General features: G+C 45.9%; 1 protein-coding gene across 1 annotated transcript in view; it reads right to left on the reverse strand.

Moving 5' to 3' along the window:
* Positions 1–1,247: 1,247 nt before the first annotated feature.
* The window catches only part of cbfa2t2 (CBFA2/RUNX1 partner transcriptional co-repressor 2), a 36,819-nt gene continuing 18,816 nt past the window's right edge, over positions 1,248–19,250 (reverse strand). The window contains exons 2-11 of the mRNA XM_071903876.2: positions 11,705–11,872; positions 11,092–11,333; positions 10,860–10,949; positions 8,311–8,495; positions 7,825–8,078; positions 5,978–6,063; positions 5,244–5,446; positions 3,912–3,982; positions 3,465–3,655; positions 1,248–3,212 (exon numbers count right to left, since the gene is read on the reverse strand). Coding sequence (XP_071759977.2) covers positions 2,868–3,212; positions 3,465–3,655; positions 3,912–3,982; positions 5,244–5,446; positions 5,978–6,063; positions 7,825–8,078; positions 8,311–8,495; positions 10,860–10,949; positions 11,092–11,333; positions 11,705–11,872 — 1,835 coding nt within the window. The 3' untranslated portion in view covers positions 1,248–2,867. The remainder of the gene's footprint in view (positions 3,213–3,464; positions 3,656–3,911; positions 3,983–5,243; positions 5,447–5,977; positions 6,064–7,824; positions 8,079–8,310; positions 8,496–10,859; positions 10,950–11,091; positions 11,334–11,704; positions 11,873–19,250) is intronic.

Genomic DNA, 19,250 nt, shown 5'->3' on the forward strand with positions numbered 1-19,250 from the left:
GGCTCTCATTCCAAAATGAAATATCCACAGTATGAAAAATGTAACATGTCAATATAATTGCTGACATAGGGGTGAAACTTGGTATATTATTGATGTTGTTAGCTATATTGAAGCCATAACTTACGTAAGAGCAAAATGAAACCATCAGTATTTTTTTTTTTTAATTATTAAATAATGTTTTGTTTTGTTATGTTTCTTGTTGTTTTTATAGAGTTCTGGAATGAAACCTTTTATGCGGGAGGAATTAGACTGGTTTCAAGATACATTTTCATTTTAGCCCTTCAAATCCACAACTCACACAAACAGAACTAATTTGCTCCAACTGCTCCAACAAGTAAATGCAAAGCAATGACACTGACAACACTGCACAAAATATATGTTATAGTGCCACCTCCTGGTAAGTCATGATATTACACCTTTCTTCTTCCTGCTGGCCTTGCCTGCTTGTCTGAATTAGTATTTTGCTTCTGTTCCAGCAGTGTGAAATGGGGTCATGATCCAGACGACTGCTGACCTCAGTTCTCTCCTACAACCTGTTCTCTGTGATATCAAGAACTTGTGAATATTAATACACTTTAGAAAAGGAAAACATAGTACATTATACATGGCTGAATTTCCAAAACACCCTTTTCATAATAATTTAATCCCTAGGAGAAGAGCCTCCTCATTATTTCATATACCTGAATTCAGAAGATGCCTCTTGCATATTTCATGTGAAGTCGCTGAATGATTCACAACATTAAGGAGACAGGCTGCAAAAATTAGAGACTCAAGTGGCTATTAATGAGAACAAAAGAAAAACTGGGGTCAACCTCATTTTCTGCAGCACTTGCACAGCTTCCTTGCAATAAACAAGTTTATTACCCACAAAACTGAAAGCAGAAGCCATTCCTGCCTATAGTTTGAGGGGTTTATTCTAAATGATTAACGTCAGTTACCTGAAACTCATCAATTTGTGAAAATTAAGCACCTTATTTCCTTACCATTTTATCAGTGTTTTACTTTAAAATGTCAAAAATGAGCATGTGTCACCGTTTTCAAATGACAAATCTAATTTCTGAGACCTAACACCATGATTAATGTTTGCCGAGTGTACCTTCTTTAAATTAAATTATTTAGATCCTAATTAATTAAAATCACAGAAAATGAGAATATCTTTTGGAGTAATTCTATTTCTTTATTTCATACTTCATGTCAAGATATCTTTTTTCATATGAAGTTACGTCTCATAACAAAAGATCATGTGTTTAAGGAGGAAGGGGGGAAAAAAAAACGTGGCTCACAAAATAAAGGCATTCTTTCATAATATTCTTTACAAAGTCATCTTACAACAAACAAACAAAAACAAGGACAATGTCTCAATGGTAACAGCAGAGTATGATAAATCAAAGTTCCTTTTGACTTCAACCTAACCGTGACAAAAGAAAAAGAACAGAATTATCTGTACATACAAATATAGCTCCTGAGATTCTTAGTGGGACAGAGTCACTGCAAGGCCTGCACCAGAGCAATGTAAGCACCAGTTATCTTTTCCCCATTGATAAATGCAAATAAAGTCATATGAATCTCAATTGTTTATGTTTAATAAAATGTTGTGTCTTTCATCAGCTCCTGTACTGTCGATAATTGACTGTAATTGAAGATTATTGCCCATTGTAATAGATAAGTGTTTTGCTAAGCTGTATTGCAAAGTTGATTTTTCCTCTGATGTAAACATTGCAGTGGTGAAAGATGTGGAGCAATATCTGACCCTGACATGTACAACTGGTGATGTGAACAAGTGTCAAACAGAAACTGCAAGCACAGGAAAGTCACAGCTGAATCTTCCCACCCTTACATGATCCAAGCATCACTTTTCTCTCGAAGAGAGATGAAGATTTTTTGATGAGAAACAATGAGAAATAAAAGAGATCCTAGCTAGGTGCATCTTAAAAAGTAGACATGATGTGGAATTAGTGTATAATTATCTCTTGTTCACAAGGACATAACAGTTACAGGCAACGACACAGACTCTCTCTCTTTAGCGACTGAAAACTTTGGTGATGCAGAAACGGCTCGAGATACCTGAACACTTCATTTTAATATTGCTCTGACAAAAGTAATCATATGCTTTACGATATTCACCGACGGCACGACCGCTTGACACACGCATTCACACACATGGAAACCTGACGAGAACTTGGCGAGCAAATATTTATATATACACACACACACACACACGAGAGCTGCAGAGAAGACTCTTCTATGTGGTCCTCTCTCTTGGTTTCTTCCTATAGGACAAGACAGATGCTTTATGGCTGGCACTATTACACTGCTGACATCGTCCACCACCTCCCTCTCTTAAATTTATACACAACAAACTGAAGACTATTACTGGTGGTGGTGGGGGGTGGGGTCTTATAACTCACTGCTTTTTAATCTCCTTCTCTTCTCTCATATGCCTTCCTTTCATAACTTCCGCCCATCAGCCAGAGATAAACTGAGATCAATAGTCAGTTAATGTTTTTTTGTTTTTTTTTCCCCCTCTCACAGATCCAAGATTTGGGGTTTTGGACGAAGACAAACAAGTTTCCATCTGTTGGGGAGATCTGTTCATCCAATGGATGCGTTCAAGACGAGTCCTTCTGTTCTTTGCCAAAGCCAGAGTCCCAGTTGACATATCACTCAAACAGTCATCCATAATCTGTCCATTTTTATCTGCCAAAGAGTATGATGAAAAATCTGTTATCCTGACTTAACCCACAAATGGTTCCCTCTTGCTGCTGATCTCAATTCAGTTTGGTGCGTTTCCCCCTTGTGGCAGAGGATAGGTGAGGGTGAGGGCGTACACGCCGATCCAAGATATGCACGTCCGTGTCCTTAACCTCCTAGTGTCCGTTTGTCTCGGGGGCCGAGGCGGGGGTGGAGGGGGTCGAGGAGCGAGAGGCGGCAGAAGCCTTCTCTCCACCGGGACTGGAGATGGCGGGCACGCTCTCGGGGGCCTTGACCCCAGCCAGACCTACGGGGGACACCCCAGCGGCCGCCGCCGTAGCCGCTGCAGCCGCCCTGGCCGCGGTGATGGCGGACACTGGTTTGGGCTGAGCCTGAAGCCCCGGGCTGCAGATGAGGTGATGCCTCTCCCAGTCCTTGTGCTGGCAGAAGGAGCCGCAGTAGCGAGCGGCGTTGCAGCCGCTGCACGTCTCGCTAGCCTTGCGGCCACAATTCCAGCAGCACTGAGCAGGAGGGAAAGAGGGAGAAGTGTAAGTTTATCAGGGCAAGAAAAGGTAAGGAAAGAAGGAGAATATTTGTGCGTCTCTCATGTTCACCACATATATGCAAGCTTCTAAAAAAATTACCCCTCCTTCAACGTGTGTACTTCTTTGTAAGTTGACTGTAAAATGTAAATATACTGTGTTTGTGTGCACAATCACTTGTTTTTGCACAACTGCATATATACTAGTTCCATAATTTACATGTCTGCTCACCTCGCTGGAATCCTCCTGTTCGTTGATGACCATGATGGCATCCTCTTGGGCCTTCCTCTTCGCCTCGGCCAGCGTCTTCTCCATCTTAGCCCTCTCGGAGGCGATCATCTCGAAGGCCTTCTGCTCTGCCTCTGCCACTGCCTTCTGAACCTCATCCATGGCCTGACGCTTCACCTCATTCACTGCCTCTTCTGCATGGTGGGAGAGACAAGAGGAGGAAGGGTTTTAGTTCTGGTTTCGTTCTTCTTAAGTTTAGCTCTACTTGTTTAAGCCGCAAAATGGTGCTGTCTATCAGCACACAGTAGTCTATTATGCGTAATCTGCCCCCAAAACGTTCACGTAATATTATTTACGATATCATTAGTGTTCAGTAATCTTGACTGTTTACAGTAGACTGTATTATGATTATCTTCATGTTAAACAAAGGTTTTGTTATGGTGTTCTTACCAGCTTTCCTCCAGATCTCATCTGGAACGTATGTTGAGCCTGGCCGTGGAGCGAAGTCGCGCTGGGTGTCTGTGGGAAAACAGAGACAGGAGGGAGGGATAATTAGCACCTATCACGGCTTAGAGCGATCTGAGATTAACACGATAAGATAATAGGTTAACGGTTGACTTAGTGAATGACAGATCAAACAAGTTACAGGTGTTTAAAAAGAATAGCCAGACAGAGCTGTACAGTCAGAAACACAGGCAGGCAGTAATGACTTATTATCATCTATGTCTATTTTGTTATCTATGCAAATAAGTCAAAATATCTAGGCCACACATCCAACGCAATCCTTGTTTATCAGAGTCCCGGAGTGATCTGAGATCTGACAGCTTTAGAAAGGAGTGTGTTTGGCTTGGAGGAAACGGTGGACCAACAAGCTGTGTCAACATTCTGTCTGTTCCTTCATTTATCTTTTTCTCTTCCCTCGCTCCTGCATCCATCTCTGTGTTTCTGCATCTCTAGCTCAAACCCTGCAGCCCTGCTCTCATCTGCTCTCTCACTCCCTTCCTCTCTCCCCATCTCTCACTTCCTCTGTCTCACACCCACTTCCTCTCTCCTTCAATTTCTCACCATCCCCCCCCTCTTTACCCACCACCATCCCTCCCCCACCACAATCTTCCCCAGCCCAAGCCCAGGCAGGCAGGCAGGCTTCCCGGCTGGGGGCCCAGATGGTGCTCTGGCGAGTCAGCCAGCTCTGGGTCTCTGAGCCTGCAGGACGGCAGGACGGCCCTTCTGTGGCCGATCTGGCCGGGGCCAGTCCTGGCACCTGTCTGTGACTATGGACCAGCAGGGGGACAGCGAGGCTGGCACTCAGAGAGAACACTGCCAGTACACAGCAGACTGAGGGACTAACTGCTGAGGGACTCGCTAACACACTGACATGTGACTTAGTTAATGATAGAGGTGCAATTCTAAACATGGTCACTAGAGGGTGTAGGGAGTATGAAAGAGGTGTGAGGCTGTTCCGGTTTGTGCTCAGATCTTTTAGTCCCATGTAAGTAAATTTCACGATGTCCACGATGTCACGATTTTGTCACAGACCTGAGTTTTTAGGATGAGCAAAAAAGCTATGTTCTTTTCAGAAATTGAGAAAGACTGATGACTTTTGCCTATGGCTTAGTTTTAACTTTTAGTAAAATATTTAGAACAATTTCTAATGGTTTGGCTTGGTCCCAGGGTCATGAAAATGCACTCCGGGGGAAATTGATAGGTGCCCATCACAGAAAAGACAACACAATTAGACATAATAGGTTTCTGCAGAACACCAACCGATGGAGCGGAGATTATAAATACCCACCAGGCTCTGCAGAGTGCGGGCTGTGTGTCTTGGAGAAGGGAGTGGAGCCGGAGCCTCCTTTGCGCGGGTCCTCCTGCTCGCTAGAACGCCGTCTCCAGTAGTTGAGCTCCTCGCGGTCCGACTCCTGGCACCGTCTGAGCACGCTCACTGACCTCCGTGTCTTTTCCACCATGTCCACAATGCAGTTTAACACCTGACAGAGGACACAAGAAAAAAAAAAACATGGTCAAATGAGTTTGCCTTCAGTTATTTACTGAAGAAAGGCATCCAAATCGTACCTCGACTCAGAGTGAAATTAAATATATAATATGAGGCTACTTTGTTCTGCTATATAATGATTATAAGGGTCAGAATTTGAGTGTATGAAAATGTGTCTGGCAATGGCAAGTTACTTAAGTATTAGTGGGTTTTCACTAGCTTCTGTCACTATGGCAAAATATTTTCACTTTACTTGTCATATAAATCTCCAGAGAGGAGAAGCCTATTATACCTCCAAAATAGCTCATATAATATATTAAAAGCATCATCACTAGTAGCAGGATATTTATGCCTTTTATGAACATATATTGTCCAGATGTACAATTAGATGTACATGTTGCTTTGAGACTCTGAGAAGGTAACATGGACTAGCATTTTGCTGATGGCCCTAGCAACAAAGGTAATCTTTTATTTTATTTCTGTAGTCCCAGCCATTAGCAGCAGTGATTCCTGTCTACACACTTACATGGTCCAGATGCCTCCATTCATCAGCCCACTCTCTGTCTGTCAGTCTGTGGTCCACCGGCTCCTCGCGGTAGCCCCCGTTAGTGCCTGATTAAAACACACACAGAAGACAGACCACAGGCCAATGTGATTAACATTCTAGCTAATGTAACACAAGCGGTGACAGTATAAAAGTGAGAGGTGTGTATGTGTGTGTGAGCACACGTGTGCGTCTGTGCGTCTAGCTAGCTGTTTTTAGTTAACGCCAACCACAAAACAATGGACTTCAAACTTTGAAATGACTTCATTTCACCACAAGATTTCCTGTGATGATCAGAATTTGTGAACAATCTGAGAGCTCAAAATGAACCCTGTGGGCACACAGTGGATATGCCTAATGTCCACTTCCCTCACATACCAGAAGATCGATGACTTAAAATCAAAGAAGGCACCTTCTTTAGATCCCAAGATAAGAGTGACAGGAGAAGGGCAGAGAGGAGAAAACTTGGAGACAAAGACGAAGAGAGTGAGACGGACAGAGAGATACTGAGCGAGGGAGGTGGAGTGAAAGAGAGAAAGGAGAAGCCTGTGACGCTGAACAGACTCCCAGCACCCAGAGCCTGCACACATCTGGAAGTCAGCTGTCAACCCCACACACACACACACACACACACACACACACAAGCTCTGCTCCCCAAGCTCTCCCTTGGCCCCTCCCCTCCTGGAGCTTGCAGCATTCCAGTAGGGAGACACTCAGGCTGAGTGGAGTGGCTCCACTTCTAAACACAACCAGCCGGCCTGACACTCACCAAGGACCATTACACACACACACACACACACACACACACACACACACACACACACTTCTACACTTAACAATTTGGTGATTTGATTCCAATTCAATAAATGCACAATACATGACTTAAACAGTATCTAATAGTAAATTTAGCCGTAATAATAGGTTACACACATGCCTGTGCTCATGCAGCACACATAAAAATCTTGACACGTGTCCATACGCACAAGCACCACATGAAGGCACACACACTGACTACAAAGAGATAGAAAACCACAATCTCTTAAAAGTGAGCAACAAACGGCCAACAAGAGACCACATGCACACTAAGCCTAGTGAGGAGAATAATCTTTCTCTCATACACACACACTAGCCTTCTCTTCGACCTCTCTCCTACTCCTGGTTCTCATCAGTGTTCATCAGTTCAAAGCCATGAGTGTGTGGAATGATGTGTGTGTGTGTGTGTGTGTGTGTGTATGAGTTAAGTGGCGGCAGGCGGGCGGGAGGCTGTCAGACAAGGGACTAAGGCCTCGTAAACACAGCACCACTACCGTGAACATATCAAGGTGTGTTTCTATGTGTGTGCGTGTATGTGTGTGTGTGTGTGTGTGTGTCTGAGCTACTGCTGTTTCCACTGTGTGCTGACAAGCCCCAGATGGAGGGTAGATATACACCAGAGTAGATCCAACCCTCCCTGCCTGGACAGTATGGCTCTGTTTATACACACATGTGGACTGCATAGATCTATGGGGCTGTCACTCATATGGCCATGGCTGCACAAACATACAGACCACCCATTATCCAGCAGATATCGATCATAGAATAAGGTGTGTTTGTGTACGCATGTTCATGCACACATTCACTTATAAATGTGTCTGTGTATCTATGTACCTAGCATCTTCTTGTCATTACCAGGGTTGTGAGAGGGATGACAGACCTTTTAGAAAAGTGCAGGGTCATATACTTTCAATCTTCATTAGAAATGACTGGGGGTTGCGTACCAAGACACCTGAAATCCTACAAAAAAACAAAAAAAAAAAGACCTTGAGAAATGACGGCTTTGCATCACTTACCAGGAAGTCTGGGCCTGTCTTTGAGCTCACGGAGCTCCAGCATGCGTTGGCTGTGCTCGCGGTGCAGAATGTGCGGTGCTGCGATGTCATCCAGGGCGTAGTGCTGCAGGGGCGGAGGGGTGGGGTGAAGCTGGGCGCTGAGGGGCAGCGGGTGGGCGGGGCTGTGTCGGGGAGCGGGGCTGATGGTGCAGATCCGCTTGGCGGAGGGCTCCAGGGCTGCAGGTGGACGCTCGTGGAAACCGTTCTCTTTAGCCCTACAGGAGAGAGGGCAGCGGGGGCGTTTAGCGATGGAGCAGCAGGATGAGTAAGTCTGTGCATGTCTAAACAGTTTACCTTCACATGCTTGAATAGTGCTTTAGCGTTGCCACCTATTATATACATGTATGTATACATGTGTCCAAACACTTGGGATGGTCCTGCATATGCAGAGGCTATATTTCTAGGCGATATTTGTGTATATAGGCAATTCTTCTGAATTTCTCTAACCTGCTGGGACTGTGTCTCTTGGGCCCAGTGTCGCCCGGCTCCATCAGCAGCTCGGAGGAGTCAGGAGGGGAGGCCATAGTGGTGCTGAGCAGGAGGTGCTCATGCTGGGACAGGTACTGGGCCGGGGTCTGCTTGGCGGCCCGTGCACAGTGGAGCAGCTCCCTCTGCAGTAGGGGCAGGTTTGCCTGGCAAGGGAGGAAGAAACTTGTCAAAGCGGGACCTGGGTTTCTTTGCTAATCCTACCAAAGAGTGCAAAGTCAGGGAGGAAGGAACTTGTCAAAGTGGCCCCTAGGTTTCTTTGCTCATACGAGAGATACAAGAGTCCAAAGTCAGGGAGGAAGAAAAGAAAGAAATCTTCCCATTTTGAATCTGCTCATTATGCAGTGGGCACTAGCATTGTTAGATCAGGTTTAACTAACATATCACCTATCCCTCACATACTCATCCAGAAAAGCTATGGAAATACCATGGTGGCATGGTGGAGAGAGGGGAGAGTGAGGGAGGCAGAGAGAGACAGATATAGAGAGAGAGATACACCGGGCAGCACCCTGTCATTGAGGGAGGGGAGGGGGAAAGTGGACCAAACAAACCAGATCTCTCCTAGATAGACACATAGCAGACCACCACCACATCGCTGTAACAGAGGGAAAGACAGAGCAACACATAGCTCAAAGACACAGAGCAGATCTCCCTTCTGGGGAAGGCGCCTGGCTGGGAGTGGGTGGGTGGAGGGGGTGGAGGTGTGTGCGTGTGTGTGTGGGTGGGGTGGAGGGGGGGAGTCGACTCCTTGAGGTCTGGGTGTAAGGCTCAATTTGGGTCTGGGTGTGGGGCTGCGGCTAGTGGCTTTCTTCACTGGATTGAAAATGGCTGCTAGAGTGTCTGAACTGCCGCTGAAATTGGCTGAAACCAACTCACTGCACACAGCGCAGCAACTTCATAGGGTCCTAACTCACAAGCTGCTCACAACAAACACATGCAAAATGAATGGGAGGCCAGAGAAAAAGACGAATGAAATATGATATGAGATTACACAGACTCCATTTCTTCCTCGTCCCTTGCCCCTCTCTTTCTTATGTTTCTCTGAGACTGTCTCCTTCCCTCTATCTCTCTATCTCTCTTTGGTTCTCTGCATTTCCCTAATGAGGACCAGACCCCGGTGTGTTTGTAATTACACCACTTCCTCACTCCCTCTTTCTCTACTTAAACAACCAACTAAATGGCCCTTATATACCCTTCTCATACTGTGACTCTGATCCCTCTTACCCACATAGCACCTCCGATCATCCTCTAACAGATTGTGTAGACCACCTTCCTATCTAAACTTACGCTTAGCCATCTTCCTCCTGACCTTTACTGCTCTGTCTCTATATCAGCTAATACTTTTCCTACCTTCTTTACAGAGACGCCTGTACCTCAGCCTCATGGTTGTCTACCCTCACCCTACCCCTCTGTTCCCTTCTGCTCATCTCCCATGCCCCTCTGCTTTCCCTTCTTTCCCTGGGGCCCCAGCTAGCAGACACATGTGTTGTGTGTCAGTTGAGCAGAGGGCTCTCTGGGGTTCAGCGGGGCGGATGCTAGATTGGCGGCGCCTTGGCAGCTGAATGCTCTCTTTTAACGGGACGGCGGCTCCATATGGCGCACTGGAACCCATAAAAGAGGGAAGGGAACGCTTTATAGGCATGTTTCACACTTCCGAGTCTCTCTCTCTCTCTCTCTCTCTCTCTCTCTCTCTCTCTCTCTCTCTCTCTCTCTCTCTCTCTCTCTCTCTCTCTCTCTCTCTCTCTCTCTCTCTCTCTCTCTCTCTCTCTCTCTCTCCCCCATCTGTCTATTTCACTCTCTCTCCCTCCTCTCACTATCTAAGAGAGACTACTCTCAAGGAGTTGGGATTAAGTTGTGGGACCTCCCCCCCCCTCCCCAATCGTAAATTAGTGGAAGGAGGGGAACAGAGGTTTCTTGTCTCGACACTCTCAGACAGACAGACGCAGGGGCTCCAAAGGTGAGCGAGAGGTAAGCGTGGAAAAAGAACAGATTTCTGCTGCTTGAAGTTACAGCAGTAACAGCAGTGCAACTGACTGGAGTGTAATTTATGTGCTGCTTTCCTGAGGGGAGCTCTTAAAAAGTATACTCTTGCAGACTCCCCTGGTTACAAAGGGGCTCAAGAGGCTGTTAAACTTACACTCGCCTGTTGCTTGTTAAGTCAACACGCAAAACCTGATTGTTACTTTGAACTGCTGAGAAGCAGTTTATTGAATTTGAAAACCTACACATATCATATTTATAGAATGCTGCGTGGCATCCTGGGGGATTTTTTAAGAAATTGTATACTATTATTTTTCATCATTGCTGCCATGACTTACACACTGGAATTAAATTATCCAGATAGTATTCAGATCATCTTGTATTAGCAGTTACATTGATGACAAGGACCTACTGTTCACCACTTATTATTCTGTGATAAATAATGTGCCACGGTTGACAACCGTGGCACATTATTCCCTTGGACAGGTCCAAGGGAACAAGATGGAAGAGGAGGATGAAGAGGTGTTTACCTTTAGAAAAGGAATAACAAAAGGGCGTAGGGGGAAGTTGGTGGCCTCCTGAAGCCGTGAGTGGAACTCCTCAATGGTGACTGTTGAATTCTGGGAAGTAGGGAGGAGAAGTCAACCAACACATTTTCACAAAGTTATCAAAAGTCCAAATTTTAGCAAGTCATAAAGAGAAGATGGCATTTCTACAACAAAAAATAGATTTTTTTTTCTTCTTAAGTAGTGAAAGACTTACCACGAGGGCCAGAACTAGGTTTCGGACGCTCTCTCCAATCTCAGGAGAGATGTCGTTGCCAAACTGCTGCAGTGTGGTCAGGAAACGTTTCAGCTTGCTCAGCTGGCGCGCCCCGCAGGTGGCCGGCAGCTGCTGGTTAGCCAGCGATGAGGAAGAGGAAGAGGATGGTCCATTGCTATAACGTTGAGGTGGGGATGGCACAGCGTTCAAGGTGGGCGGGGAATGATGATTCCCATTGGTCACTGAGGAAGAAAAGGTAAGATGAACCAATGAGAAACTAAGAAATTAAGATGAACCCAGCTCAGATTTGACAGATGTGTCGACCTACATATGCTACCACTTTGTCTCGTTTCATCCATACTGTTTTCAGCTCAATGAAGAGCAAGAACAGGACATCTTATTTCTAACCCAGTTTTTTTCCACGTTTCAACCATCTTAAGATATCAGATCTACGTGTCACATGTGGTTAAATATCTAAACATATTAGTCTTGTGCAAATTTAGCCTATGAATACAAATGTAGTCTAAGATGAAAAAGATAGATGAGAAATAACCTCGGATGTGAATCAGAGAGAGAAACTCAGGCGGTGTGGAGAAGAAGAAAGGAGGCTTACATGCTGTGGTGGAAAAGGAGGCCGGGCGAGGGCCGCTGGGGTTGATGGAGGGCAGGGGGGGCATGGTGGAGCTGGCACTGCTGCTGCTGCTGCTAGGGGCTGATCTGGAATGAGTCTTAACATCCACAGGAGAACCGGGCATGGCAGGGCTCTTCTTCTCTCTACTGTCTGCAGAAGGAGGGGAGAGAGAGAGGTCAGCCTTGGGTCAAGGGCTGTAAAGCATTTAAGAAAATTGTTGGTCACTGTTTGAGCATGGCGCTGTACGGAAATTAAAACCAGGCTTTGACTATTCAAATCTCATTGTCCATATCTAAAAGGCCTGTAAAAGGCAGCGTTTTGTGACAATATAGATGAGCAATTTTGTCAATAAACCCAAGAAGCAGTATTTTTTGAAAATAGTTTTGTTTGTCATAATCCACCATTTTCTCTACTCTCTATATTTATTTTGTCAATTTGCCAATTCCCATCACTGCTGATATGCACAAAAGTCTGGCTTTGATCTTCAACATAGCGGCATACCCACACAAAGATACACAATAAGTTTAAGGATAACAACTATTTTCTTGAAAACACTGGAGGAGGAATTTTACTCTTTTGCAGTCTCATCACACAAAAAGATCAGCAGATGGGTCTCTGTGAAAGAGGCTGGTGAGTAAAAAAAGACCACTCTAACTTTCCCTCATCAGCTCAATAGTTTTAATCAATGCAGAAAGTTTAGGTCTATAGCCTTTGTCACGGAAGAAAACAAAAACGCCCCCCCGCCCCCCAGCCACTCCAACACATACACCCCGGGCATCAAGCACCCTGCCCCCCCATCAAAGAACCAGATGTCTTAGGTTTAGGCCTTCACTCCCGACCATTCAGATCAATAACAGAAGAAATGCTGAAGAAGGCTATTGTGTGGGAGAAGAAAGCCCCCTCATTGAGCAAAGAGGGGGGCAGAGAAAGAAAGAGGGAGAGAGAGAAAGGGACGGGGCTATTTCACGCTTTACTAACAAGATCGGCAAAGCTTTTGAATGTTAAACGCATACTTCTCAATATGCTATTGCTGCTGAATGAGACCACCAGATAAGGGATAAGGAGAGTGTGTGATGGGGTGGTGGTGGGGAGATCTGGGATCAGAAGCTGTCTTTGTGTGTTGGAGATCCATGAAGGCCGGGTCCCGTCTCCATTTAGAGTGGATCAGACGCTTCTAACTGCTTTAAGAATGGACGATTAATAGACAAGCAAGGTCTCGCAGGTCATGGGTCAGCACAGAGCAGCTTTTTAAATGTGGTTTCATGGTTTTAGGGCTTTGGCTTCAATGGCACCCTCTATATCCTTTTCACTGCTATGAACTCTGCATGGCCTTGAGCCACAGGGCTCTCAGTTTTTAAAGGCTTAAGTTGGAAAGCCTCGAGTGGGTAACTCAGAAGGAAGAACAAGGTCCATTGTACGAAGCAGAAACATTTTGGATGATGCACAAATGCTTACAAGATTAAATGCATTGAGAAATCAAAGAGGAGTGTAATTATAGTACAAGTGAATATACAAGCATGCACACAATAAAATAAGAAACATTCCAAAACAAAGCGGAACTCTTGCTTTGCTGCACTCCATGATGTGACAAAATGTTCAAAAGCTCTGAGTCCCGTTTGTCCTCCTCTCATCCCTCGAGTCACCCTATCTGCACGATCTCTCAATCTGCCCTCTCTGCAACTCATCTGTCCTGTCTGCAACTCATTATACAGCTTTGACTCCTCTTCCTTCTGCTTTGCAGTCCTCTTTACCCTCTCCCTCCCTCTCTCTCTGCCTCTTTCCCTCTCCTTCTTTCTCAGCCCTGTGGCCTGCCTGCCATCGCTCCACCTGTTCACCAACATAGGGGGCAGGAAGGAGGGATCTATGCAGACATTTGGGCTGTCACACACACACACACACACACACTCTCTGCCAGTGCACCGCAGGAAGCAGCCTGCAGCACACACACCGGTTCCAAGGCTCCGCACACTCCCTCCGTATGGCCAGGAAATTAGAATGACGTCTCAATAACAGAATCAACGGGGCATATGGCCTTAAGAGTCAACATTGTTACCATGTAAACAACTTTATTTATACATACAGAGAGCTAGGATTTGGACATTCAGTTAGTGTTGTAGAGTACTGTTGCACAGTAATATATTCACAAGTAACTTATTTACTATTTATTTAAGACACATCTCCACTGGAAATGAATGGAAATTGTGTGTCCAAAATGACTCTTATGCCCAAGAAGCTTTAGAAATCCATGCTTCTAATGTGTTTGACTGACATGTCTAATTAAGCCATAGGCCAGAACAAACATGCACAACAGACAGACACATATTGTGCATATGTCCTATTCCGCATCCCAGTTTTGCATGAATTGAGAAATTAGGTTGCAGCTGCGTTTATTCAGTCTTAAGATGTGGCGCAGTCTGTCTTTAGCCATGCCAGAGGTAAATGGCCAAAGTAGGAGACATCAGGTGTGTGTGCATGTAGAGCTGAGAGCCCATAGAGATTTGCCTCTGCTTGTCAATTAGACAGCGTACATAGCTGGATGACTTCATCTGGCTAGCAAGCACCTGAGACCACCGTATATACTCACAGGACTGGCAGGGGAGGCAGCTGTCACAGCAGCCTGAAAACACACACACATACACACGCACACACACACACAAAATGGTCCAATGTTAACTCAGGTGAATATTGGCTTAGAGGAGGATGTGGTGTGTTTGTCTGGTCTGAATGCCACCTGTCACCATCTCTCTAATGGAACAAAGGCAAGGTACACAAAGCCCCATCACCACACGTCAACAGGATTAGATGAAAATGTCATGATGCATACACAACATTTTGAGGCAATGGGGATTTGCCTACAGCAAGGATTGCGTTTGACAACATGGACAAAATCAACCTGGATAACACTGTGAACAGACCATATGATATTGATAAGAAAAATGGGAAGCAAAATGCCTCATCTCCACTGTGTCAAAACGTTTTCGGACAATCCTGGCTCATGTAGCCAGCCAGGTATAACTTAACCGTGAAAAGCTGAAAACCAAAAGTTAAAACTAAAATGCTGCTCATACCGTTCTTTGCTGCTGCTCTGTTCACAAAAATGGTTTAAACTGATAGATACATTTTACTTTGCCTTTTCATTTAGTATCTGCTTTCGAAAACAGTCGTCATTGCAGAGAGGGAGAGGTGATATGCATCTGCAGTGATGGCTGTTGTTGCTAGCCAGGTGTTCCTTGTTTGTTCAGCTTCAGGTGACGCTCGTCTGCATTAAAACATTCAATCGGCTTTAATTGCCTCTGCCTCTGCAGGCGATGATTCAGAGAGAGAGAGAGAGAGAGAGAGAGAGAGAGAGAGAGAGAGAGAGAGAGAGAGAGAGAGAGAGAGAGAGAGAGAGAGAGAGAGAGAGAGAGCAGCAGACGAACCAGTGGGCTGGACTGAACATCCTCTTTACTAAGGGCTATTCCCAGTGGGCCACTACTGTGATTGAATGCAATGCATTAAATAATAAAAAGGGAAACGACAAGAAAGAGTGCCAAGAACATTCTCCTTGATCTTTACCTAAAGTGAGGAGGGATAACCTTATTTGAGTGAGCACAGATACATTAAATCTGATGTGACGTGTAAATAAATGTGTCCAATGTTATGGTTTATTAAGCTCATAGTTTAACTCTGCAGTTTAGGCTATCTGTGAAAAGCTGACAGCTGTGAGTCATGAGCAGAGTGAGACATAAAATTGTGTGTGTGTGTGTGTGTGCGTGCGTGCTCAGTAGTGGTATCTCCATCCTGTCATTGTAGATGAGGTGCGAGGAGATGCAATGCAGGCCTGACTCACTTATCACTGACAGCTAAAAGACAATCCCTGGTATGTGTACTGCAATAACTATGCGGGCTCAGAACACATGCACACATGTGCTAACACCCACTCCAACACATACACATGCGCACGCACACACACACACAGAAACACAGCTGACTGTATCAATGTTAAGACAGACTGTGTCTTAACATTAACAAGTGTCAGAACAGCATCCACCACCACCACATCCACTCCCACACACCATTTGAAACAAAAAGTTAATCTCTTATTTTTTCCAACTGCCAGAGTCAGAGTGATCGTCCCAGAGCTTCGTAGTCATTCATGCAGATTAACCCGAGCGATCAAAACAACACTTGAACAAAAAAACAAAAGCAAAACACATTTTATCAAATGCCTTCCACAGTCAATCTCTGAGCATTTCGAAAGCACTCAACGGAGGCAAGAGCAATTGATTTGAGAAACGTCCTCAGGCAACAGCAGTAAAACAAAACCCGGAAAGGAGAGATAAATGGATGTTAGGGGGGTAGGGGGTTGGGGGGGGGGGGGGTTACAGGGAGCAAAAAAGAGTGATGTAGAGAAAGAAATGAAGTAATAGATCTAGCGAGACAAGAAAGATGGACGGCAGAAAAAGAGAAAGAGCGGAGAGAAAGACTCGGCTTAAAGCTCAGGGTGAAAAAGGGCTAAGCTATCGGCCGCCTTAGCACCCGTGCCCTCCCCCCACCCCCCCCCCTCCCCCCTCCCCCTCCCCCCTCCCTCCTCCTGTACCATATGGATCTAATCGGCCAAGAGCTGGCCAGCTGGGACCTCCAACAGTCACCTGTGAGGGAGGAGGAGGAGGAGGAGGAGGAGGAGGAGGAGGAGGAGAAGGGGGGAGGGCAAAAGGGACTGCTCCACCAATCCAAGGCAGTCCCCTCCTCCACACACACACACACACACACACACACACATTACTGCCTTCCCTCCAAGGCCAGCGGAGGAGGAAGGAGGAGGACGTGACGGGGAGGGGAGGCACGAGGCGGCTGAATGCGAGCGAGTGGACTTAAATGCTGGGGAGACAAAGGCTGCACCTGGTCCCCGTCCGTCCACACACACCACCACAATACAGCGCACATCTGTTCCTCTCTCCCTCCTGACCTCCACCCACACACACTGCGAAGGCAAGGGAGCGGCGTGCACGGACACACACACACACACACACAACCACATCCACACACATAAAACAGATAACACAAGTGTGCTTGGTCTTTCTCTTTACCCCTCTCTCTCTCTCTCTCTCGCTCTCTCTCGCCCTCTTACACACACACACACACACACATATATATAGACACACGCAATGTCATGTTGTTGTCGTAGCCTCACAGCTAGGCAACAGGTTCCAACAGCACCCCATGACAACTGAGTAAATACAGGCTCAAGGACCTACTAAGTATTGTAGGGGCTTCTCTCTCTCTCTCTGTCTCTCTCTCTCTCTCTCTCTGTGTGTGTGTGGTGTCAAATTTCTGAAAAACAGGAGGCACGCGCCCCCTCGCCCATTCTGCTTATTTGAATGAACTTCATTTATATTATTGCTCTCTTGGGGACCGACAACTCCTCAACTGTTGCCACAATACAGGCTTCACTTGTTTTTTCCCATGTGGACAATCACCACTTTACAACCTACTGATAGCTACATGCTATCAAGCTGTATTCACTGGGGTCCTCTAAAAGACACACTCCCACTCCATTCCATTCATTTCAATTCAAGTTCTGTATTAATCCACATGGGCAAATTTCTCGCTATGATATATGATTTTGATGTAAAGCAGATGTGTAATTTAGTCAATAATCAGGACTATTTCCATTTAGTGTTTTCCCCTTCTAGCCCAAACTGTTGCCCAAGATGATTTTATCAGTCCCCTTCCCTACTGACAATATTGACAATAATATAAGACAATATTGGCCGTCACCATTGCCCCAAAAAGCTGCCTATGCATTATCACAATAACAACTTCACAGAGCATCCAGGAGAGTTGGACAAGCACCGACAGGGATAAGAAATTAGTCTGCACATTAGAGGCGCCAGATGTGGAAAGGGAGGGACGAAAGGATGGAGAGAAGGATGGAGGATGGGAGGGAGAGAGGGAGGGAGAGAATAACAAGGAGAGAAAATACTGTTTTCACTTGGTTTCATCAGAAAGACAAGCCTGGCTGTCAGAGTCAGAGCCAGGCTGTTTGTCTTGGCTCCCATTACCACCTTCCAGCCCCGTAGACTACATATTTGGACCAGACCCAATGTCAACACTCTGCTCCTCTGGTAGGGAGGGAGAGATGGGGAGGGGGGGTGAGGTTGACAGGGAGGGGGAGAGAGAGAAATGTACACACAGACTGAGAGAGAGAGAGAGAGAGAGAGAGAGAGAGAGAGACGGGGAAAAAAAAGGGACGAAGATAGGGAGACAAAAAGAGAGACAGAGAGACAGAAAGGGAGAAAATGTGTCTTTGTGCTTATCACTGTGTATTTAGGTGTGTATGTGACGTCTCATGCAGACATATGAAGAAGTGACAGATGTTTTTCAACCCATCACGTTTCCCTGAGACGGAGCGATGGCGAGAGGAGCCCTCGCATAACCTCGTCACTCAGAGAGATAATTACAAAAACACTGCTGGTCATCCAGCTTGCCACATAGTGAAAAAAACAGACCCAGGGATGGAATTGTACTTACTGGCACAGACAGACTAAGAGAGAGAGAGAGAGGATCATATAATCAGAGTGAGGTAGAGAAAGAGAGACAAAGCAAGAGAGAAAGAGAGAGATAAAACGAGAGAGAGGGGACTGCAAGGCAGACGGACGCCGTCAATAAAAACGAGGAATGAGCAGTAAAAGAGGCACAGTGCGATGCGATGCGATGCTGGAAGGAGAGGAGGTGAAAGGAGGTTCTGGCAAAGGTTGGACAGCAGAATGGACAGTATCCACGTGGACGTGAGGTCAGAGCGCAGGGAGAACAGAGAGGGAGGCGAAGAGAAAGCACTGGGCGGGACACAAGAACACTACAGATAGAGATAATTCATCTTGACATGCCGCTACACTGCTGCTGCACTGTAGGAGCTATCACTGTCCCTATCCTCGTCAGCCATTGCTACTATTCCCAGTCGATCCTCTCTGTGTGCAAAGCCATAACCATACAGGCCTTATGTCCCAATAGAGTGCTTTTCAATTACAAGAAAGCAAGAAGGCCCATGGCAGAGGGCACAGAGCAAATGTGGTGGTGAGACTATCAGACAAACACTCACACAGACACAGTTGCATTAGGCCACTGTTGCAGGCTCCATTGTCAATGTGTCAACTGAATGTGTGTTATTCAGAGTGGCACAATCACAGCACACGCACACACACACACACACCTGCGTCACACAGCTGGGCCACAAGAAAGGGAGCTGGAAGTGTGTGTGTGTGTGTGTGTGTGTGTGTGTGTGTTGGCCCCATTTACCAGGTGTTAGGTTTGTCATCGGCTGAGCGGAGAGAGGACAGTTATCACTGAAGTCACATATACACACACACACACACACACACCTGTGAAATGACTTGCCTGGGGCGCATGCACACACACACACACACACACACAAAGAACAACAGTGACATAACAGGGACAATTCACATCCATCAATCATTACTGCAAACCACAAAACTCCTGACACTCACACTCTCACACACCAGCCCTCCCTCTCCCAGGCCAGTAG

The sequence above is a fragment of the Centroberyx gerrardi genome, chromosome 5 (assembly GCF_048128805.1).
Source record: "Centroberyx gerrardi isolate f3 chromosome 5, fCenGer3.hap1.cur.20231027, whole genome shotgun sequence".
Taxonomy (NCBI): Eukaryota; Metazoa; Chordata; class Actinopteri; order Beryciformes; family Berycidae; genus Centroberyx; species Centroberyx gerrardi.